Raw genomic sequence first — 25,441 nt, 5'->3', positions numbered from 1 at the left:
TCACTTCCTCTCATACACTTTCTAGACACAAAATTCTCAATCATCTTCCATCCCTCACTCGCATGCACTCTATATCACCTTCTACATACATTTATATCTCACTCTCGGTCTCTCTATATATCTTTACATACATGTACATCTCATTCGCTCTCTATATCTGTCTCCACAGACTTATATCGCACTTATTTTCTTCCTATCTCTCTCTACATACGTTTATATCTCACTTACTCTCTATGTAACTCTACATGTACATCTCACTCGCTCTCTATATTTGTTTCTACATACATTTATATCACACTCACTTTCTCTCTATCTCCTTCTACATTCATTTATATCTCACTTCCTCTCTATATATCTCTCTACATACATGTATATCCCCTGCTCTTGCTCTCTATCTCTCTCTACATTTATCTCTCACTCACTTTCTCTCTACATGTATATCTCATTCATTTGGTCTCTACATCTTTTTCTGCATATATTTATATCTCAATCACTTTATATAAATACACATACAGTTATACCTCAGTCACTCGGATTCTCTCTATATCTCTCTTCACATACATTTAAATCACACTCACTTGCTCTATATACCTCTCAACATAAAGATCAAACATACATATATATGTATGCATGTATGTATGAATATATGAAACAAGAAAGCTAGCAATACTAAACATTCATATTTTCTACTTAATGAAAGAGCGTGCCTGAATAAGCTATTTTGAAAACATCACAAAGTACTGAGCCCAAAGGACTCACAGCTATTAGACACTGGCCGGAGGCGTCGGCGCGGGTTCGGGGGGAGAGGTCTTGCCCATGTCCTTGGTCTTGTGCAGAAGAAAAGTCCCAGCAAGGATGGTCACGAAGCCGCACAGCTCTGTAGCAATTTGTGAGGCGCCCTGTGTCGCCCAATCCTGTGTCACCAATGCGACACGTCAGCTGTTCGGATGGACTAGCCGGCATATGCATGATGGTGTCATGTAGTATGCATAATAAGCCAGTCAGACTATGATGATGTCATGATGACATCTATGATAAAAAAATTGTGGGACATGCCAGCTGTTATTACTATGGATGAGTTAGTACATGCATGATGATGGCACATCCATAATGAACTAGCAAGTTTGACCATGATGAAGTCACGATGACATCAATTGTAAAAGGAAAACTTGTTTTCATGGAACATGTTTGCATTCCCTGTGGGACACGTCAGCTATTTCAGCAGACGGTTCAGCACCCGTATGATGATGTAATGCACCACGATGACTGAATCCGGCACCATGATATCATGCGCATAATGACTAAGATCATGCGGTGAAAACAGTGTCATTGCCATTCCGATGGTGGTGATAGTGATCAGGATCTGATTAAATACTCCAAATAGATGAAAATAAAGATGCCGACTTTTGAAAACCACATGACAATGATGATTTGTCATCAACTGATGGATGAAAATGACAAAGAAGATGGCGGCTCTTGGAAACAGGATGACGATGATGATGATGATGGCTCTTGAAAACTTGATGAAAATGACAATAGCAAATCAGCGTCAACCAATGAAAGGCACAGGTGATTAGAATACCAGCAGTTGGAAACTGCATGATAATGACTATTCTTCACCGTCATCAACATCATTCACTCTTCGTTGTGTTAGCGTCCTGAAAAGATAGCCGATTCTTCAAAATCCTAGGGTTATAAATACCCCCTTGTAAGATCGCAAGGGGACCTTTTGATGAATGAACATTTTGTGGTTTCTTGGCACGGGTAGCTGCATCCGGCTGTCATGAGGGCAAGAACTCCCAATCCTAAAGTTCTTGAGTGTTTGTTCACCAATCACTATCTCTTCTTCTCTCTTACCTTCCCCATCTCTCCGACTCCCCTCTACTACCCTCGTCCTATTTCTTGATTTTGTTAGATATCCATGGGGATCTTAACACATTGATGCTAAACCCAAGTGGCAGTGTCACTGGAAAGGGCAAGTCATTGGACGATGTCATGAGCAAGCATGAGCATGATGACAACATGCACCATAATGGCTGAATCAGCCATGATGACAATACATGCATAATGATAACCATTGGGTGACAAGTATGAGTCAGCACATGCATGATGATGTCATGCACCATAGTGGCTGAATCCCACATGACGACATTATCTGAATAATGACTCAGATCATGTCCACAACGGGTGAACTAGTCCAGTATGATAACACGATGACAATGTTCACATAAAAATGTGCTACTACTTGCAAGCAATCTATGAATCCTTTCATAGAGCAGGAGATAAAGTACTATGAATAATGTGCTACTTCCAATTACCTTGAACATGATCATGCTGGCAAGAATCGTCAGAGAAGTAAACATCACATAGTAGACTGGGGATACCACGGCGGTATTAAATGTGTCTAGTGCCTGAAATTGAAGTAACCGCATGAACATTCATTCTGTTCATCAAAAAATCAAAATTTGGAAATTTCGTAAAATTTCTGTTTTTTTCACTTTTCTTTCTTAACAATTGTCATGTGACAACAGTTGATTGAAGCCTGAGTTACATAAGACACAATTTGGGTTCAACTTAGGCAACAAAATCAGCACATTAAAAAATGGGCGGGAAATTTTTATTTTACGTTCATGTTTTTCAATCTATAAATTATTGATTAAAGTGCATATGGTGAAATAATCTATCATATAGTCTAGCTGAAAATTTTAAACCCAAGCATGACTCACTCCCCACCTCTTTTTCGAAATTGAGTGAGGAAAGTTAAACTTCGAAACTTTAATAGGATTTTATGGGATCTTGTTACAACTTCAGAGAGGCCAAAGAAATAAAATAATAAAATATATATTGATAAAATGGAAAAACAAACCTTACCTTATTCAGATAGTGTATCTGTAGAACACAACATACCACCACAACAACAGCAAAAAACCAGGTTTGCCCATACACAAACTGATTCATTCCAGAAAAAGTTAACTTTAAGGCAATGGCCAGAGCCTTCACGCCCATGACCTGAAATGAGGATGGATGAGTAGTTAAATATAAGATTAGGATAACATATTATAACATTATCATTATTACGCATACCGTAATGGAGCCAACGATGGAGCATAGACCAATATAAACAACCATATGTGTCTGTCCATAACGTGGTACAATAAAAATCATAAGAGTTATGACCCCAACAAAGGCAAAACCAGCATAAGTAAGAAAACCTGCCAAGTTGTAACAATTTGATTATTCTACTAGGGCTATCAGGTTAAGAACTCATCTCCTAAAAGGAAAAATAGAAAATAAAACATTGTCAGCAGGAAGTAATTCGAGGGAGAGCATGAATTCTCTTCTGTAACTTAACATCAAAAAAAGGATGAGAATCTTTTATGTTCTACATACAGAGACGCTGTATTTAATAAGTAAAATTGCTATATATTCTGTTATTGAATACATACTTGCACTGCATACGGGACACAAAAAACTTCATGTAAGAATGCAAGTGTTTTTTGGTTATACTGTCTGAAGGATCAGGTAAATAATTTATCTATTAAAAAGATAAACTAGAAAATAAAACATTTAAGAGGAAAAGAATTCAAGAGAGACCCAAAATTCACATAAAAAAGTAATGAGTGATAGAGTCCTTACTCAGACCTATCAACGAGCGAATAGGAGGCGTCATATAACGGAATCCGCACATGCCGTGGGAGCAGCACGTGCGTCTTCAAATTAACAGCACCGCAAGAAGGTTATAGATAAAGGTGGAAGACTACTCATCAGGATACTTTTGGAAAATCAAGAACTTGAGAGGTTGCAGCGGAGCGGAGACACTCCGGGTCAAGGAAGGGCGCACATACGATTTGGGCAATCCCTCTCCTCTCATTCTCTTCCTATTTCCTTCTCATTTATTACACATTATCTTCTGCAGGATCCAAATCATTACATTGTTTCATATTCTGGGATTCCATCCTTCCTGAATTGGAGATCCAATAAAGGTTTTGGTTTTTCTTTGAGGTCTATTCTTTATAGGATCTGAGGTCCTATCAATGAGAAGCTTTTATATTCTATCTAATAAAGTTAAATTTCAGTTATATTTAATTTTATATACTTGCGCTGCAGAAGATGGCTTTTTTAAGAGAAAATTTATAATGTCCTTTTCATAATGCAGAAAAAGGCATTATAAATTCATTTAAGAATGTCCTTGGAAGTTGGCCATTTCACAAGAAGGACCAGATAAGGAATTCATCAGATGCAATATAAATTATAAAATAAATGTCCTAAGAGAGACAGCAAGTTCTCTTCTGCGAATTTCACATCAATAAGGGATCAGAAATCAAGGTAAACTGTTTCATCGTTCAGATATTGTGTATTATATCCAATAACACACTTAACTTTAGGGATCAGCTTTAATTTATAGCAAATTACGCTACATAAATGTACTACAGAAAAGACATTAAAAACTTAATTCATGAAAAATTCTTCTGTACGGTGTGAAGTCTCTATTCGATTGAAGTTCTTGAAGCAGATTGCCACATACTGAGGAACGTAACACTATACCAGAAAATAAAGCATAGTAAAGGAGAAATAATTGAACGGCGACAGATTTATCTTCTGTGTCCTCGTTCAGATCTTGTATAATCTGAAGACAAGAAGAAAGAACAATTCTTGATACTCAAACAAAGAGATTAAAAGGGGTTTTATAGGGAGCCCTAATGGGCTAATAATAGAAAGGGCCCTTAATGGGCTAATAATAGAAAGGGCTAATAATAGAAAGAAGACAAGAAAGGAAAGGAGGCAATAATGTCTACACTCCCCCTCAAGCTGGAGCGTGGATGTTTTCCACACCCAGCTTGGAACAGAGCTCCTCAAACCGAGGGGCATGAAGCCCTTTGGTGAAGATGTCTGCAAGCTGTTCAGCTGACGGAACATATGGCGTGCAGAAATTTCCCGACTCAAGCTTCTCTTTAATGAAATGTCGATCGATCTCAATGTGTTTTGTACGATCATGCTGGACGGGATCATGAGCAATGCTGATAGCCGATTTGTTGTCACAGAACAGCTGAACAGGAAGAAACCGGACACCTTAGTTCACGAAGCAGTTGGGTACTCCAAAGTGCTTCACAAAGACCATGCGCAAGGGCACGGAACTCCGCTTCAGCACTTGATCGAGAGACCACTTTCTGTTTCTTACTCCAAGTAATAAGATTGCCTCCCAAGAAGGTGCAGTACCCAGAGGTCGACCGACGTTCAACCACAGATCCTGCATAATCGGCATCGGTGTAGACTTCAGACGCAGACCACCGTGGCGGCGAAACATTAATCCACGGCCAATGGTGCCCTTCAAGAAAGCGGAGGAAGCGATGGGCAGCATGAAGATGACTCATTCGAGGTTCTGCATAAACTGACTTAGAACACCCACTGCATATGCAATGTCGGGACGGGTGTGGGTGAGATAGAGCAGTTTGCCCACAAGTCTTCGATATTGTCCAGGCTCAGCCGGATCTTCATTCTCATCCGCACCAAGTCGATGACTCACATCAATCGGTGTCGAAATAGGCTTGGAGTCTTCCTTTCCCAGCTCGCAAAGAAGATCCACTGTATATTTCCGCTGACAGATGAAAATCCCACTCGAAGAATAAGCCACCTCAATACCAAGAAAATATCGTAATGGGCCAAGATGACGTATGGCAAACTCCGACGACAGATACATAGCCAGCTGAGTAATGGACTCCGTATCATCACCCGTGATGATAATGTCATCCACGTACACGAGAAGAATAGCCACTCCCCCGGACGTGGAATGACGGTAGAAAAGCGTGTGATCTCCATTACAATGACGGTATCCCCGGTTCTTCATGGCCATGGTGAAACGGCCAAACCAAGCACGAGGAGATTGCTTCAAACCGTACAGCGCTTTCTTCAGGCGACAAACAACTGAACTCAGAGTAGACGGCACTATAGATCTCCTCAGTCAAATCACCATGAAGAAAAGCATTCTTGACATCATATTGCTGCAATATCCAGCCCCGATCGGCGGCAAGAGCCAAGAGAATCCGGACAGTGTTCATCTTGGCCACAGGGGTAAATGTTTCCTGATAATCAATGCCATACTGTTGGGTGAACCCTTGCGCCACAACACGTGCCTTGTGCCTTTCAATAGAGCCGTCGGAATTGTGCTTTACAGCATAAACCCATCGACTGCCAACCAAGTGCTTGCCCGGCGGTAGTGGAACCAGATCCCATGTGTCATTTAGGGCAAGTGCTTGTAGCTCCTCCTCCATTGCCCGACGCCAATGAGGAAGAGAGAGGGCTACGTCCACCGTCTTTGGAAGGGAGATAGTGTCAAGGGAGGTGAGAAGAGCGTGGTAGGATGGGGAAAGACGATGAGATGAGATGGATGCGGCTAATGGATACAATGGAGAAGGATGAGGGCAAGACACAAGTGCTAATGAAGGATTTTCAAGAGGAGTGGATGAGGAGGATGAGGGAACTTCAGGGGTAGGAGGAACACAAGGCTTGCGACGAGCAAGAGTGATACCATAGTGTTTTTCTGGCGGGCAACGGCGTATAGGTAAAGGGGCACAACATAGTGGGATAGAGGGATCCGATGGAGACTCTGCTGGAGGGTTCGATGAAGCAGAGGATGGATCTTTAGTAAGGACAGGTGGATTTGGGATTGGTGCAGGCAGAGGATCAGAGGACAAGGTGTTCATGGGAATATCAGATGGAGGCTCTTCGAGAGGAACAGGCAAGGAAGGACTTGGGACTGGTGACGAGGGAGATGAGTTAGGAAGAATAAGAAATTCAAGGGGATCTGATTGAGGTGGTAAAGAAGGAGAAGGTGGAGAAGAAGAGGGGTAATACGGAGTGAATTCGTCAAAGGTAGCATCCTTGGTGACAATAAATCGACGAGAGGGTGGATGATAACATCGATAACCCTTTTGAGTAGAAGCATAGCCGACGAAGACACATTGGATGGCCCGAGGATCAAGCTTGTCACGACCAAGATGGTGGTTAGGAGCAAAGCAAACGCACCCAAAGACACGAGGGGTAAGATTGGTTCGGAGAGAAATGTTGGGGAAGGAATGCTGGAGACAATCAATGGGAGTAGAGTAGTTAAGTACGCGAGACGGAAGACGGTTGAGAAGATGAATGGCAGTTAGGACAGCTTCAGCCCAAAAATACTTTGGCACATGCATGTGAAATAAGAGGCTCCGAGCCATTTCAAAAATGTGACGAAATTTTCGTTCTGCAACTCCATTTTGCTGGGGGGTGTAAGGACATGTGGTTTCATGGATGATGCCTTTATCTTTGAAGAAAGTACTTAACGTGGAATTGACATAGTCTCGGGCATTGTCGGAGCGGAAGCGACGAATAGAAGTGCAGAATTGAGTTTGAATGAGAGAGTAGAACTGAGGAATAACAAGGGAGATCTCTGATTTATTTTTCAAGAGATAGGCCCACGTGAAACGAGTAGCGTCATCAATGAATATACATAACCACCGAGCACCGGACGTGCTATGAACAGGGGAGGGTCCCCACACGTCGGTGTGAACGAGAGCAAAAGGAGTCGTCAAATGGGAAGAAGAAATAGGATACGTAGTACGATGATGTTTAGCAATTCGACAAGCATCACAAACAAAGCGGTCCACAGAGTGGCCTTGGAAAAGTTTTGGAAATAAACGATAAAGAGTAGCAAAGGATGGATGGCCGAGGCGTCGATGGAGAAGCCACAAACGCTCATGAGACGCCGAAAGGGGAACTGCAGCGGCAGCAACAGCGAGGGGAGACAAGGGAGATCGAACAAGATAGAGACCCTCATGCTCCTCAGCAATGGAAATCGTCCTCCCCGACACCTTATCACGATAAAAACAGGTATTAGGAGTGAATGTAAGATCTTGGTTCAGATCACGAACAAGGCGGGATAAAGAAAGAAGATGATGAGCAAGCCGTGGAACATGAAGGACTTTAGTGAGGTTCATCGAAGGAGAGAGAGACACACGACCAATCCCAGCCACAGTGAGAAGATCACCGGAAGCTGTTTTAACTTTGGAGGAGCCGGAAACGGGTTCATAGGTCACAAAAGCTCTAGGATTGGGTGTCATGTGGGCAGTGGCACCAGAGTCAAGAAGCCAATTGGATGATGATGACGACGGAGATGGTGAAGGAGAAGGAGAAGGAATGGTGGACATACCCGCGTTAGCTAGAGAGCACGAGCCCACGACTGGAGGGTCAAGCAATCGCCGAAGACGTTCCACTTCTTCAGGTGTAAAGCCGGGAAGAGAAGCACTCGCCGAAGACGCTCCACTTGGAAGAAGACCATAGGACAGAGGCACTTGACCAGGCATCGATACTTGGTTGACAGAAGGTGCAACCGTAGCGAGATTGCTTTGTTGTGTTCGCTTCCGTTGAAGCTTAAAGCACGTCTCCTTGGAGTGACCCCGCTTTTTGCAGTAATTGCAGAAAAGGAAAGGATCACCTTTGGAGGATTCCTCAGTCTGAGTAGATGGACCACGAGACGAAGCTCCTGCTCCAGTCAATGTGGTCGACACCTAGGAGCGCGTGGAGGAAGACGAATGTGCTACAAGTGCAGAAGCCGGGGTCTGGGACTGCTGAAAGCGAGATTCTTCAATTCTCGTGCTGCGAAGCGCATCCTTGAAGGAAAGCTCTTTCTCCCGGTGTATAAGCTGAGCCCGTACCGCTTCATATTCCGGGTTAAGTCCTATAAGGAACTGAAAAACCCAAAGTTGAAGAGTGTACTTGCGATCCACCGAGTGAGGGTCCGGAGGCATGTAGTGATCAATCTCATTCCACAGAGAAATGAGTTCTGTGCTGTACTCCATGATCGTCCTGTCTCCTTGACGCAGATTGGCGGCCCGATGCACTAGCTCATACAGTGTGGCAATATTATTTTTCTTGGAGTGGCTGTCAAGGGCCGCTTCCCACACGGCCCGGGCAGACTCAAGAGACAGAAATTCACCCTTGATACTCGGTGAAATACTATCCAAAAGCCATCGATGGACCACCCCTTCAACGTCTATCCAGTCATAGTACTTGGAGTCTGTCTTGGAAGGCCCTTCTTCAAGTAAATGACGCATCAGTCGTCCCTTGAGAGTAATCTGGACATATTGCTGCCATCAAGAAGGTTAAAGCCGGTGAACATCCCATCTGGAGGCATCCGAGGCAGAGAAAACGGTCCAGGTGAAGCCGATCAATTCCCCGACTCAAGAGGTGCCTCCGAAGCATTTGACGTTTGACCCACACTGGGTGGCGTCGATGCTGGCGTCGATGCTGGCGTCACACCGGAAACCGATACAGGCTCCGTCATCTTGATCACAGAATGAAGTGTCACACGAGGAGCACACGGTTGCGGGAACGCCCGCGGCTATTAGGCGCGCTGAAGAGTCGAGGAGGAGCGCGCCGCGCAGAAGGGAGCGCAGCCGAGGAGGAGCGCGCTGCCGAGGCGCGCACACCGAGAGGAGAGCGTGCGGTCGAGAGGGAAGCGTACGCTGCCGAGAGAGAAGCACAGCCGAGGAGGGAGCGCGGTGCGGGAAGCCGGAAATGTGGCCGGAAAGAAGCTGCGCCACCAGGAGCAGGTAGCCAACCGGAAGGAGAAGGAGCTCAAGATCGTGGCGAATGTAGAAACGCCAGAGATCGGAGCTACGGTCGAGCCCAGGAACCCAAATTAGGGTTAGGGTTAGGGCTCTGATACCATGAAGACAAGAAGAAAGAACAATTCTTGATACTCAAACAAAGAGATTACAAGGGGTTTTATAGGGAGCCCTAATGGGCTAATAATAGAAAGGGGCTAATAATAGAAAGAAGACAAGGAAAGGAGCCAATAATGTCAACATAATCTATCCAATGGGACATTTTACTTTATAATTGAAATTAAATTCCTGCCATATTTTTAGAATGAATATTTTTTCTGCAGCAAGGACATTATAAACTTAATAAAAAAATGTGACAGGAATTACCAGGTTCAGTAGCGAGGTGCCACAACTGTTGAACGGATTCAATGTCTTTTTCAATGGGTGCATGCAAGACAATTACAGTGGAGCCCACCACACAGAGCACACAACCAAACATTCCAAATATATGCAATTTCTCTTCTAAAAATATATGAGCTAGCACTGCACTGCAAGAAAGTAAATTAGATAAAGAAGAAATGAATATTAACTATTATCAAAATATCAAAACGAGTAAGTATCCCGACTGAACTGTTGCAAACCTGAAAATTATGCTCAAGGCTCCCAATGGAGTAACCAGAATTGCAGGGGCAAACCCATAAGCAAAAAAGTTAGCAACCTCCCCGACAATCACTATCAAAAGAAACCGTTGTGAAATCACTTTTAGCTCTCAGGTGGTACAAATTTAATCAATACTTAATAACACATTTCAAATAAAAATAAAAATTTAAAGAAAAGAGAAACTTTACAATCTTCCAAAGCTGCGTACATTACCCAAGATGGATCGCTGAATATAAATATATTTGATTTTTTTATAATTTGATCCACTATTGAGTTCATAAACACCTATACCAAGTAAATCCACTATTGATACCATCTAGTACTCTCCTCGTCGTGGAATAAAAGGCTGCCGGCCGGATCGGTCGAAGGCAGCAGCTCTGAGGAGGATCTCCTGTGGCGACTTCACAACTGATTCTTGATTCCCCCATATGCAGGGTTGCACTCCTTATTTATAGTATGGGGAACCAATTAGGAATGGTAGTTATATTCAAAGCTCGATAGTCCATGCATATCCTCTAGCCTCCATCTTTCTTTTTAATCAAGAGAGCGGGGCTTGAAAATGAACAATAGGAGTGTCATATGAAACCAGAATCCAACAACTCTTGTGTGAGTGCTTCGAGTTCATTTTTATGGAAATAGGAGTATATGTGTGGTCTGATGTTCACAGGTTTTGCTTCTAGAAGTAAATGTATGAGATGATCTATATCCCTTTTAGGAACTAAGTGATACGGACCTCCCACTCCGAAAGTAATGTGAGATTACTGAGCAGCAAAATTTGCTTGAGAACATAACGGGACACCACTCCAACGACTGAGGAATATCCACAACGAGAAGAACGGGGAGATAGAATGTTGATGAGAGAATACAGGGAAGGAAGAATCCCGAGGGGTGAAGATAGACTAGAAGAAGAAGTAGGCAAGCCCAGATTGGTATTGCCCAGCTGATGCCGAGAGAATCTCCCGATACCCCTTGAGCTCCACCTCGAACTCCTTTTCTCTCTGCCTCCTTTCTGTTACCAAAACCCTTCTTATTTCATAGGTCGATAACTGACCTAGGCCCCCTTCACACGTGGCCTGAGGAAGTGGACGTCATCGTTGTTTTCTGTTTTTTCCTCTTTTCCAGGTACGTGCGAGTTAGTTGCGTATCACTAAGGTCCTACAAGGTTCAAATACCAAAAGACAATGATTTTTGAACTTCTCAATAATAGATTATAGTTCAAGGGTCTTTACCGAAGCCTCAGTGGGATTGCACAGTGAGTGTAATCTTCTGAATTGTCACTTGCTGCATGGTACTTCTTTAACTTGTTGTAGTTGGAATGCAGATTCTGGAGACCTGCATTCAGGATCACTTTGTATGAAATGAAGTCGATCATGCCACAGTGCCTGAAGCATACGCATGTTGTAATTTGAGTAGAACCCATGAAGCAATTTTAGCCATTGTACTCCTAATGTGATATCAAAGCTTCCCATTGCTAAAGGTAGAAAGTCTTGTATAACATCTAAACTTTGAATATGTAAAGGAACATCCACACATACTCCTCTTGAAGATTTTAGAAATCCTTTGCCCAACATCACATCAAATCTTGGTTCATCCATAATAGGAATCTCCGCAAGTGGTAAAATAGCGGGGTTAATGAAATTGTGGGTTGTATCCCCATCTATCAATACTATTACTAGTATGACATTCATGTTGCCCCATAGTTTGAGAGATCCAGATGGTGAAGGTATTTGAGCTTGCTGCAGATTTACTCGCGACAAGAATACTGCACCCGCGGCATTCGGACTATCATTGGTCTGCATAGGACGTCCAGTTCCTCCCTTTCATATATTTCATCTCCTTCCGTCACTAGGATCAAGTTGAGATTCTTCTTGCAGCAATGACCAGGAGTAAAACAATCATTACAATAATGACTTAATCCCTAAACCTTCCGCTGCTGAAACTTGGCATCTCTAACTCTCAAGTTTTGGCATAGGGGTTTTCAAAATTGCTAGATTGTACTATAACTGGAGGTGCTACATACAACGAACTAGCAATCCCATTCACAGTTATAAAGCCAGTGCCTGGAAGCTATATGTTAATGTGGTTGAGCTGTACTATGAGGGCATGGAGCCAGATCTGATTGCGCATGTAGTTCTGCATATGGAGGAGGCATCTTCCAAGCTCGAGGAATCCATTATCTCCTTTACGCCATACGGTCTCCCTCTTAAAACTTTAAACTCAAAAATGTTACAATCCCGGGTATAATACAGATCGTACCATGGATTCACTGAGATAATACCAAACGAATGCTATAAAAGGAAACTCCAAGATTTTATTTCAAGAAGTTCAAGAATAGGCAATAGAATGATGGAAACTGTTAAGATCCCATTCCAACTAAGATCAGCGATAGTAGAACTCTACTAAGATAGGTATCTTATCAACACATTGATACGAGCCAAATTCGGAAATATAAACGAAAGAGGCAAGCGGCAAGGCCCGTTGAGAACCCTTGCTAAAATTAGAGTTTGCGGCACTATAAATAAGAGGGAACACCCTCTAGAACGGCGGTTTGAAGAAGTATTGGAGCAGCGGACAGTCAAGGAGATCCTCCTAGACTGAAGGGAAAAGGGGTACCTATCCGGTCTTCCTCAACTCCACGACCAGCTGATCCCGCCGTTTGTGGACCACCTCCGTTTCTTCCTATCATCTTCCTTTTCTTATTTCCATTATCTACTCGTTGGAGTGCTTGAACTGATTATCAAATCAGCCGAAGGAGTTATTGTTTTTCTTTCTCTCTCTCGAGACTATTGTCATTTGGATAATTCGGGTGTGCATCGTATCAGTGGTATCAGAGCCAGGCTAATTCCACGGTTAAGCAACGGAATAGAGCCAGATCGAAGGGAAGAAATATCTCAATTGGAATTCCAAAGAAGGACAACGAATGTCATGGAGCATCTAATGGAGCAGGCAGCCGCTTTATCTGTGCAACTCAATGAGATTCGAACGGGGAACCCACACGTACCTGGTGAAGCCCCCAACGCACGTCCTCAGTGTGAAATTCGGGAAGAAAGACGACCAGAAGGGAGATTAGTCAAGGATTCTCGATTTAAGAGAGGAGATTTGCCTTTATTTCTGGGTGATAATGCAGAAGGGTGGATAAAGCGAGCCAAGAGGTTTTTCCGATTGCATCCATTGCCAGATCACGAAAAACTGCATTTGGTGTCCCTGCATCTCGAAGAATCCGGGCTGGACTGGTTTCACTATTCGGAGCACGAGGTGGGATTTAGATATCGGGAGGATTTTAAGGAGAAATTTTGTGGACGATACTCCATTTCTACAACTGGATTATATCAAGCATTGATCGAGATCTAGCAAACAGGTTTTGTCGCCAAATTCCAAGCCAAATTTGAAAAATTGATTGCGCAAATGCCGAATGTGGCCTGTGAAGTCAAGGAAAATGCGTATTTATGTCGCTTCAAGGCAGAAATTTGACGAGAAGTCCTCAAACCGAAGCCATTTGGTCTTAGAGAAATTATGGACCACTCCTTGCAAGCAGAAATCGACCTGGGAATGTTATGGTCAGCTTGGCAAGCCACCCCTTCCTATCTGAATAAACAAGCAACTCAACACCAAGGAAAAAGGAGCTTGCCAAATACGTCTATGTTGCAAAACATGAACTCTTCAAGCCGGACACTGAATATAACCAAGGGGCTTATCACCGCCCCAGGGCCATCCATGCAACAACGACAGCATCTAATGGAGGGAACGAACAAGAGACGCAACATCCGACTCACTGAAATTGAGTTCCAGCAGCGTAAGGATAAGGGACTATGTTTTTACTGCAATGACCATTTCACTCCGGGACATCGCTGTAAGAGGGATTTGAATTTGATCGTGGTATTAGATGGAGACCAGGATGAGCAATTGCCTGAGGAAGAGCAAGATTATATGCAAACAGATGAAGACCCTATCAATTCGGGGTCGGCTTATACAGCTCAGATATCTTTCCATTTTTCTGAGTCCTCTCCCAACGGATTGGTTAAATTATGGGGGAACATCAAAAGGCATCTGGCCCGTATACTTATCGATGGCGGGGCGACTCATAACGTCATTGATTCCACATTGGCATCAATTCTGAACTTTCCGGTATTCCCTGGAGAACCTTTTGATGTATTATTGGCGAATGGAGTGGTTCAGGAAACCAGAGGAATCTTTCTAAATGTTCCGATCTATATGCAATGCTTGATGATTAAAAACGAGATCTGATACCCATGAGCAAGATAGAATGCATACTAGGAGTACAATGGCTGAAATCAATCGAGTGGTTCTATAGCAACTATAAGTTATTAAATCTCAAAATACTCTGGGGTAAACGAGTATACACATTGCAAAGCGATCAAGATCTTCTGTCTCCAGGGGTGTCGATTCATCCTACCGCTCAAGAAACTATAAGAAGCAAGCATCAAATCTGGGAGCTACATAAGGCCTGTGACCCACACCAACCCACGGTATTTAACTTGCAACTAAGCTTTCCTTTTTCTCAGTTTCAAGACATCTATCAGACAGTTTTTCAACCAAAGTTCCATCTGCCTCCTAAGAAAAGTGTTGACCACAAAATTCACATTTTGCCGAATTCCAAGCCCGTCAACATTAGGACCATATAGATTTGCTGAAAAAGAATGCTTACTATTGGGATGAACATGCTACTCGGGCATTTGAAGAATTAAAGCAAGCTTTATCTACCGCTCCCATCTTTCAGTTACCAGATTTTTCCAAGCCGTTCACGATAGAGACAGATGCATCAGGGATTGGTGTGGGGGCTGTATTACTCCAAGAATCCCATCCAATTGCATAATTCAGCAAGGCTTTATCCGAAAATGCAAGACGGAAATCAGCCTATGAAAGAGAAATGATGGCCGTAGTATGGTCGATCAACAAATGGAAACATTATCTGCTATTCTAAAAATTTACTATGTTCACAGATCAATTCAGCCTGAAGTATTTAAATGATCAGAAGGAGATACCTTCACAATACCACAAGTGGCTGGTTAAGTTACAAGGGTTTGACTTTGACATCAAGTACAAGACAGGGAAGAACAACGCAGTGGCAAAATCTCTGTCCAGATTGGGGGATAATAGAATCACATGCCAGGTGGCCACAGTAACACACTGGTTAGACAAACCATTATTGGAACAGGAAATTGTGATGGATCCAAAATTATCGATTATCAAGGCAGAATTACTGAAAAACTCGACAGCAAGACCTCTGTATTCTCTGCAACAAGGAATCCTTCTCTACAAAAAGAAAATAGTTATTCCTAAGGACTCCTACCTCATCCCCGTGTTATTTAAGGAATTCCACGACACGAAAATGGGAGGTCAAGGGGGATTTCAGAAGACATATCAACGGGTACCACAACAGTTTCAATGGCCTGGAATGAAACGGCAGATCAACACATATGTATTAAGCTGTCAGATTTGTCAATGCCACAAGGCTTCGAAACTTAGCCCGGCCGGACTACTGCAACCTCTTCCTGTTCCTGATCAAGTATGGGAGGATATCACGATGGACTTCATCGAGGGATTAACAAATTCACAGGGATTCAATTCAATCATGGTGGTGGTGGACAGATTAACCAAGTATGGTCATTATGTGCCACTTAAACATCTTTTCACTGCACAGGGCATTGCGGAGACTTTCATGAAGGAAATTGTACGATTGCACGGTATTCCCCGTGTTATCATATCCGATCGTGGGAGTATTTTCACCAGTACATTTTGGAAGGAGTCACACAAGTTGCAAGGTACTGCATTAAGGCTAAGTTCATCCTATCATCCTGAGACAAATGGGCAGACAGAAGTCACCAATCATGGTTTAGAATGCTACCTCAGATGCTTTGTATCGGGATGTGTTAACGCTTCTAACTTCCAATTGCAAACTCGAAACAGAACAAGATAATCTAAATAGATTGTTCAAATAACTGGCGATCAATGCCAAAATGTACGAGAAGTTCAAGTGAGTGATAGGAGAACTCAGAACAGAGTTAGAGAGAAGGTGCGGAAGGAAGGCCTGGCTGGATCGGTTGTCACCTCTTCTCCCTCCGAGCTGGAGAATCTCCGCTCCCGTCGAAAAGGCGTAACTGTTTTCTCAAAATTCGAGTCCCCCTCTTGAGCTCCTTCCCCTTTATTTTATAAGGCTTACTTTGGTCTTTACCCTTCATTTTGCATCGCACGTGCTTCTCCTGAGGCACGTGTCTGGTGCTCCCCCCGTCGATGTCTCTTTGTCCTCTGATAAGTTCGGATGAGGCATCTATCAGAATGTCCAAAACAGTGGATAAGGTGGCTTCCCTGGGCAGAGTACAGCTACAATAGTTCGTTCCATTCGTCTATTGGAATGACCCTTTTTAAGGCTCTATATGGAAGGGACCCTTCCCAACTACTACGCTATGGATCGCCTTCATCTCCGATAGATTCATGAGACCAAGAATTATATGTACAAAACCCTATGTTACAGAGGTTGAAAATGCATCTGGCTAAGGCTCAGAACATCATGAAACAGAAGGCAGACCACCGCATGAAGCAGGAGAGATTGCCAATACGAAGTAGAGGATAAGGTCTATATCAAAATTAGACCATACCGCATGAAGACTTTGGCTAGAACGACTTCAGAAAAGTTGTCATCGAAATATTTCGGGCCCTATACCATTCTGGAAAAAATGGGACTGGTAGCATACAAATTGCAACTCCCAGACTCATCACAATTACATCATGTTTTTCATGTGTCTCAATTACACAAGGCTGTTGGAAAAAGTCAATCCGTTTTTCCGTTTATGACTAACATCTCTTATGACAGGGAATGGAAGGTTTACCCAGAAGCAATACTTTCTTATCGATTTAATCAAGAAGGAATGCAGGTGCTCGTGAAGTGAAAAAATGTTATGACCCTGGTCGGGTCGAGATAACCACAAATTGCAAAGAACTTATTGAATCAATGTAATAGTTCTTCCAAGAATCCGAGAGCAATAATATTCTGAGCAATCAGAGAAGACGGAACGAATAACAGAGTATGCGTAGAATCTAGACGCAAGAGAGATAGAGATTAGAAGGAACCAAATGGAAATTGAGGGAGAGAGGCCGGATCGGTCGTCTTCTCCTCCAGAACGAGATCGCACTCCCGACTCCAGCCCGCAAGTCGCAACTGAATTCTTGGTGCGCTTTATTCGTCGTATTCTTCTTTATATACTGTCTTGGGAAGTCGATCTGGTCAACTATGGTTGACTGCTACGTGTCCGTCTTGGGTGGTGCCGCGAGCCTTGTGCGTTTTCTCTGGTATGTCTGATGCGGCCTCGTATAAAAAAATCTACCCAATTTTGAAGCCACCTGGGAAGACGCTTCAGCTTTGCAACGTCAGTTCCCTTCATTCCAAATTGGGGACAATTTGGTTCTCCAGAGGGTGTACTGATACAAGCCAAATTCCGAAATATAAACGAGAGGCAGGCGGCAAGGCCCGTTGAGAACCCTTGCTAAAATTAGAGTTTGCGGCATTATAAATAAGAGGGAACACCCTCTAGAACGGCAGTTTTGAAGAAGTATTGGAGCAGCGGACAGTCAAGGAGATCCTCCTAGACTGAAGGGAAAAGGGGTACCAATCCGGTCTTCCTCGACTCCATGACCAGCTGATCCCGCCGTTTGTGAACCACCTTCGTTTCCTCCAATCATCTTCCTTTTCTTATTCCATTATCTACTCGTTGGAGTGCTTTAACTGATTATCAAATCAGCTGGAGGAATTTTTTTTTTCTTTCTCTCTCTCAAGACTATTGTCATTTGGATAATTCGGGTGGGCATCGTATCAGACATCTTGCACTAAAATCCAGTATGCATAACGTAAGATGTAATAGAAATGTTAACAAAAACATCTGATCCAAATCTTGACAATGTAGAGCACAACGGACAAACACAATGAACACGTATGGGCGTACTGAATCAGCTACCCTCTCCAATACTAAAACAGGAGGTCTAGATCGGTCGCCCTTGTTCTTCGACAAGGGGGAGGACCTCCATCTACTCGTAGGGCCGAGAATAACAACTTCTTGATGATCGCAATTGGAAACCACCCCCAATAGATATAGAGGTGAATTCCCACTCTTATTCAAATAACTCACATGTGCAAAGTCAGCATGCCACTTTCACATGCGCCAGTTCTTGCTGTGGTTAGTCCTCAGCAATGGCTAACCGAAAAGGGACATAATCAGATTGAGTCACCCCTCCCAGCGAGATTGAGAGAATCTCTGTCTGTCACCACAGCTCCCTCCAAGAATTCAAAAAATTAAAGTCTGTTGGTCCCGCTGTCCCTCCTGTTATTTATAGGAAGCTCCCCCCATTATTAGTTTGAAGCTGCACGTGCAAGTTCATTGTCACATGCAATCTGACTAATCCTCCTCCTTTTAGATTGATACATTCTATGAAGAACCATACCATAATGATAACAAGAGAATCGAACCACAAGAAGTAGTCATTTCAGTTATTCTCAGTTCATGTTAGAGGGTTAAATCCTTTCAGAAAACATATAAAGTCACTACAAAAAATTCTAACAAAAAAATGAATTATGGTGTAATTTTTCACTAAATAAGCAAAGCTCTGGCTGGACATAAGCCGAGAAAACAGACCATATCTATAAATTTGAATAGATGCGCATAGGAGTAGCTCTTTTTTGTGTTCATACGTACTATCTCGGGATAGAATTGACTCTATAAAGCTCTATTCTTGAAACTATGTCAAGCTTGAATTTCTACTCTTTTTTGTTCATTAAAAATCACGGATCAAAGGAAAAAAAGTAGCCTTGTTTCGTCGTTTAATCATAAAAAAACAGTTTAAGATAATCTGATTAAATAAAACCCCTTTAATTCTGTCGTAGAAACTGCATCTCAAATTACAGAGCAAACAGATATTAGAGGAACATGGATTTTAACAAAAACGCAATTCCATAAAATAAATTCCGATACTTACTGATGATCATTCCGATCCACCACAGAGGTTCATTCAAGTAAGAGTGCCCCCCTTCTCCTGAAACAGAATCGATCGTTTGAAACTCTCTGGTCGAAGATAAATGAATAATTTCTAAAGAACTTTGCAGAAAAAAAGAACCTGCTCGAATGCCGGAAGTTCCAGCTTTTTGGAGCCCCTTCTTCTTTATTATGAAGCTTGATCCGATGAATGCGCTGGAAATCACCGCAAGAATTAGCCCCCAAGCGTTGTCCTTCTCGGATACCATCTCTCTTTCGCATCAAATTGCTAGAAAATCGAACGGACGAGGCCGCAATGCCGAGTAGAACTAAAAATCGATGAATTTTGAGCTCGATCTTCGATCATACATCCATGGAATGTTCGTCGGAAGGAGTAATCTTGAGTAGATGTAGAGAGAGAGAGGTTGGCAAAGAGAGAAATAGAAAGAGAGAGAAAGAGAGAGCGAGGTAGAGAGATACATAGATAGAGAGAGAGGTGTAGCGAGAGAAACAGGAGGAGAGAGAGAGGTGTAGCGAGAGAAATAGGAAGAGAGAGAGAGGGAAAGAGCGAGGTAAAGAGAGAAATAGGAAGAGAAAGAGAACGAGGTGTAGAGAGAGACATAGGAAGAGAGAGCGAGGTAGAGCGAGGAAGATAGAGAGAGAAACGCTGAGAGAGTGCGCGGAAGAGAGAGAAAGAGAGGAGAGAGAGAGAGATCGAGGAAGAGAGAGAAAGAGAGGAGAGAGTGCGAGGAAGAGAGAGAAAGAGGGACAGAGAGAGAACGAGGAAGAGAGAGAAAGAGGGACACAGAGAGAACGAGGAAGAGAGAGAGAGAGAGAGAGAGAGAGAGAGAGAAAGAGGAAGTGAGGGACAGAGAGAGGGCGAGGAAGAGAGAAATAGAGGAGAGCGAAAGAGAGGAGAGAGAGAGAGAGAAAGAGGAAGTGAGGGACAGAGAGAGAGAGAGAGAGAAAGAGGAAGTGAGGGACAGAGAGAGGGCGAGGAAGAGAGAAATAGAGGAGAGCGAAAGAGAGGAGAGAGAGAGAGAGAAAGAGGAAGTGAGGGACAGAGAGAGGGCGAGGAAGAGAGAGAAAGAGAGGAGAGAGAGAAAGAGGAAGTGAGGGACAGAGAGAGGGCGCGGAAGAGAGAAAAATAGAGGAGAGAGAAAGAGAGGAGAGAGAGAGAGAAAGAGATAAAGAGGGAAGAGAAAACCAGGAAGAGAGAGAAAGAGATGAGAGAGAAAGAGAGGATAGAGAGAAAGAGGGACAGAGAGAAAGAAGGACAGAGAGAGAACGAGGAAGAGAGAGAAAGAGGGACACAGAGAGAACGAGGAAGAGAGAGAGAGAGAGAGAAAGAGGAAGTGCGGGACAGAGAGAGGGCGAGGAAGAGAGAGAAATAGAGGAGAGAGAAAGAGATAAAGAGAGAAGAAAAAACGAGGAAGAGAGAGAAAGAGGGACACAGAAAGAGAGGAGAGAGAAAGTGAGATAGAGGAACAGAGAGAAATATTAAGGGAAAGAGAGAACAAGATAGAGAGAGAACAAGGAAGATAGAGAGAGAGCAAGGAAGATAGAAAGAGAACGAGGAAGAGAGAGAAAAATAGGAGAGAGAAAGAGAGGAGAGAGAGAGAGAGCAACCGTTACCCGCGAGAATCTCCGAAGTGAACGCAGAGGAATTTAAAAGCTCTTCCGATTCCCGCGCTCGTCCCCTCACCCTTCGAGCGATCCTGACCGTTCGATCTGTGCACCCCCCCCCCACCGAAGAAGAAAACGACCCTCCGATCTGATCATCCTACCATCCCCCAATGTCCCCCTATTGCTAATAATACGCATACACATACACATAAATATGCATATACATATAAGTTTACATGCAGCTACACATATGCATAGCCATACACATACACCTATAAATAGACACACAAATTCGTATATATACACATATATAGACATGCACATTGATATACATGCATATACACATGCATATGCGTATATGTTAGTTTAGGTGGCCAAGGAACAACCTAAGAGGGGGGTTGAATTAGGTTCTATATTTTAATTTATTTTTATTTTAATTAGCCTAGGATTTTGCTACTTAAGAAACGAGGTAGAGGAAATGGAAGACACTGTTTTTTTTTTTAGACAGCTTAGGCTAATCCTTAATGAAGCTTTGTCGTCCTCAACCCTCGAAGGCTTCCACGGAATGATGTTGCTTAATCTACTTCAACTTAGCCCCCAAAGCCTTCGTCTTATGGCCCCCAAAGCCTTAACCTGAGTGATCACAAAGATCTAGCAGTAACAGTTTATTGGTCGATTCCTCCGTGTCCAACTACAAACCCCTGTAACTCTTTCAAACCTCAACCAAATGATGCCATTCAAATTTCATTGGTTTTGTATGGACGTTAGGAACAATTCATATTTTGAACAAATGCTCAAAATCAGTACAAAAAATATGCTAAAAATTATAAACTTATCACAGGGTCGAGGATGTGCGAAGCTCAGATCTCAGCCTTCTTTTCTTTGAATCTTCAAATATCCTGAACCAAAAATCACAATTCTAAGTTGTATGGACATGGATTGATGTTAGCAACAAATGATCGCTTCAAAGAATGCTCAAAAACTGCTTGAGAATTGCTCCAGGACTTGAAAGATCTCTCTAGCTTTTAGACTACGATTTTCAAAGGGCAAGGAGAAGGGAGTTTGAAATTAGGGCTCAAAACTGCATATATAGATTTGGAAATCCGAAAGGGGCATAATGGTAATCTGTCAAAAGTCCAACAGTCATATTCATTGATTATGATTAAACAATATAAAATATTAATCATTTTAATTTCAATTTTTTTATTTTTATAATTTTGCCATCAATTCAAAATACCTTTCAAGAGTTAAGAGCAAAAACTAGCCGTTATGCCAAGGACATGAGATCTAAAATAATATTAAACTTTTAGAAATGTTTAACACAATATTTAACTAAAGATATCACCATTGGATAATAGTATCTTGATGTAATTAATTTTCATTAAATTATCAATAAATTCAGCTTTAAATACTCGAAGGTAGTAATTAAGATATTGAACACAGTATTCAACAAATAGAACGAGGATAAATTCACGCTACTACCTGAACAATGGTAAAGACTATGTTTATCTTCAATTCATAAAATCACAAGTCCTAAATACATGGTTTGACTCGTTTTGTGTATGGCCAAACTAAGTAATCTTTTAATATATCTAAGGCTCTTATTTTAGTTTCACATACAATCAGTCAACTACTTGACTAAGGGCCTATTGTGCTTTGATCACAGCCCATATTGAGGCATGCATCACTTTGAACATTCATCAAAACATTGTGTTAAAAATACCCTTAAAGCTTAATCTTCAATATACATATACATATACACACATATACACATATACATATACATATACATATACATATACATATACATATACATATACATATACATATACATATACATATACATATACATATACATATACATATACATATACATATACATATACATATACATATACATATACATATACATATACATGTACATACACTTATACATTGACATTTACACATTCATATACACACATACACACGGACGTACATTCATATGCATACACTTACACATCCATTGACATATACACATTTATATACATACACGTACACATGCATTGACATACACATGTTCATACACAAACAGATACATTGACATACACATTCATATACATATACATACACATGCATTGACATACACGTATTCATACACAAACACATACATTGACATACACACATTCATATACATACACATACATTGACACACACACATTTACATACACATACACATATTGATATACATATACATATACATACACATACAAATACACGTATAAATAGGCATACACATACACATACATTGACATACATACATTCATATATGTACACATACACATATTGATATACATATACGTACACATATAAATAGGCATACACATACACATACATACACACATATGTATACATATACATACACATACCCATACACATATACATATACATATGCATGCACATGTACGTAAATATATAGGAGGCATTATAAGTTTACATGATCCATTATGAGTTTTCAATATTCTAGAAAATTTCTAGAATTTGAAGACATTTATTTGTATTACATATTTTCACAAATCAATGTATGGATTTTGATGAACTTATCTTTTGAAGTCTAAGTGCAACTTAGTCAAATTGTGCGACTTATTTACAAGACATGACAAGAACAATTGAAATCATGTCTTGAGAGTTGTATGATGAGTTAGAAACTCAAAACCATCTCATCCATGCATACATCACCTATGCTTATGGAATGTCTTGACATATTTGAGTTTGCAAGTAAGGTCAATGAATCATACATGAATATTTTGACCCCATATTTGGATGGTCAACTCTAGAGTGAAGGTTTGACTAAAACCCATAATTTTGGATGAACTCTAATCTATTTCACTGGTCAAATGCACTGACTATTGTCTGTTTTTGGGCCAACTATGCTTGATTTAAATAAAGATTTTTTATAACTAAATTTTTTTTGCTGGTCAAACTAGTCAAAGGTATTATAAATAAATGAAATAAATATTTATGTTGTTTTTAATAAGTTATTATAATTTGTTATGATTTTTTAAAAAAAATTGTATTTTTTTATGACAGGAATTAAACTATAAGGACAAATAGAACCTTAGGCCACAATTCCGCCATGAAATTGTGTCAAAAATTAGTGGAAAAAAACACTGTAACTTTTTCTATAGGAGGTTTTTCTTAGTGTGGTTTGGCGGATTGTAAAGCTTTATCCTCTGGAATTTTTATCTAGAGAAAATGCCGAGAAAATTCAAATCAAATATTCAAGAGATCACATGAATGTTGTTGTCACTTTCCCCAAGGGCTAAGTGGTGATGTTTCTCCAAGAATCTTGATCTCCTTTGAACCCTCTCTCCCAAAATCTTGTAAAAAAAAGAATACATCAAAGAAATCTGATGCACTATGCCTCCAAGAAAAAATGGGGAGAAGAAATCCAAGATGAGGTACAAAGGAGGGGAGAAGAAAATACATAGAGTTCCCTAACTCTCCAAGCCATTAGATTTGATTACATTGGTTTGGAGGGCTATGATTACTTGATGTCCATCCTGGAATAACGTTCCCTCCTTCCCTATTCAAAAACAGGTGTTCCAAATTAACATTGTGGGTTAGTTCTACAATTCTTGCATTTAGTTAACCCAGTCCTTAAGGAGGTTTGAATGAGCTTCTAGAGCGGACTTGTTGTATATTGGCCTCTTCTTATAATCTATTAGATTTCTAATGTTTTTACTTTCCTCCCATTTGTATCTCAAAGTCACCATTTCATTTACCTAAATCTTGTTTTTCAAATAAAACTCCAAGAATATGCGAGATATCCGCTTGACTCTAAGAAATCAAGTGGGGTTACTCTAAAAAAAACAATAAAATATACAAAATTGAGCTTACAAGAATAAATCATAAATGTCTTATTTTATCCTTAAATGGTGAATAATGCTAGTGAAAATCTAAAAAATATTTGGTTAAACATAAGTATAAAAACATAATTTATTGATCTAATTTGATGTTATTGATTTGATATCCTTGCATTACCCTATTTCCAAGCATTTGCTTGGGAGGCGTTGAAATTAGGATAGGTCTTTATTGAACTCTTGGTAAGGCCATCCCCAGAATAGGATTAGGGGACTATCCTTACCTATATAAAAATTACTGTGACGATCTTTAATCCCTATTTCACTGGATATGAAAATGGTCATCTAGGAATTAAACTAGAAAACTAAAAGGATCTTTTAAAAAACTAATGCATCCCCTTCTCAGGTATAAATCCAACCATATAAACCAACAAGGTAGAGGCTTATCAGATATTTTTAATGGGTTTCATATCATAGAAGGGGCAATTGGATCACGAGAGTGGTCAAATGTAGCCCCGTGATCATTTAAAATCGGGTTAATTCAACCTCAGTTGAATCGGCTTGTTCAAGTTCTGTTCTTTCTAGGAGTTTGGTTTGAATTAGTGCACATACTAGATCTACTCAGCCACATATGGGTTTATTTAATCCACATTGAGTGGACTCAACTAAGTTTACATCCATTTTCCTAGTAGCTTGCTTTGTTTATTTGTGTGTTTGTTTATGGAATCTGCTGACATGACTGCCAGTTCTATGT

General features: G+C 41.3%; 1 protein-coding gene across 2 annotated transcripts; it reads right to left on the bottom strand.

Moving 5' to 3' along the window:
• Window positions 1-659: 659 nt before the first annotated feature.
• On the bottom strand, window positions 660-20,167 carry LOC144716094 (putative magnesium transporter NIPA2). Of its 2 annotated transcripts, none has more exons than XM_078591132.1 (8): window positions 19,362-20,167; window positions 19,224-19,280; window positions 10,220-10,310; window positions 9,966-10,126; window positions 3,085-3,212; window positions 2,872-3,009; window positions 2,319-2,411; window positions 660-914 (listed from the first exon to the last, which is right to left on the bottom strand). In XM_078591132.1, exons 1-8 carry the CDS (start codon window positions 19,486-19,488, stop codon window positions 765-767), a joined length of 945 nt encoding a protein of 314 aa, XP_078447258.1. In that variant the 5' UTR covers window positions 19,489-20,167; the 3' UTR covers window positions 660-764. The 2 variants fall into 2 exon arrangements, with proteins under 2 accessions (XP_078447258.1, XP_078447259.1); XM_078591133.1 differs by lacking the exon at window positions 660-914 and adding an exon at window positions 1,328-1,658.
• Window positions 20,168-25,441: the final 5,274 nt, after the last annotated feature.

Source organism: Wolffia australiana, chromosome 20, assembly GCF_029677425.1.
Source record: "Wolffia australiana isolate 7733 chromosome 20, ASM2967742v1".
Lineage (NCBI taxonomy): Eukaryota > Viridiplantae > Streptophyta > Magnoliopsida > Alismatales > Araceae > Wolffia > Wolffia australiana.
The sequence above is the reverse complement of the archived record's forward strand: the minus strand, read 5'-3'. Positions and strand labels throughout refer to the sequence as shown.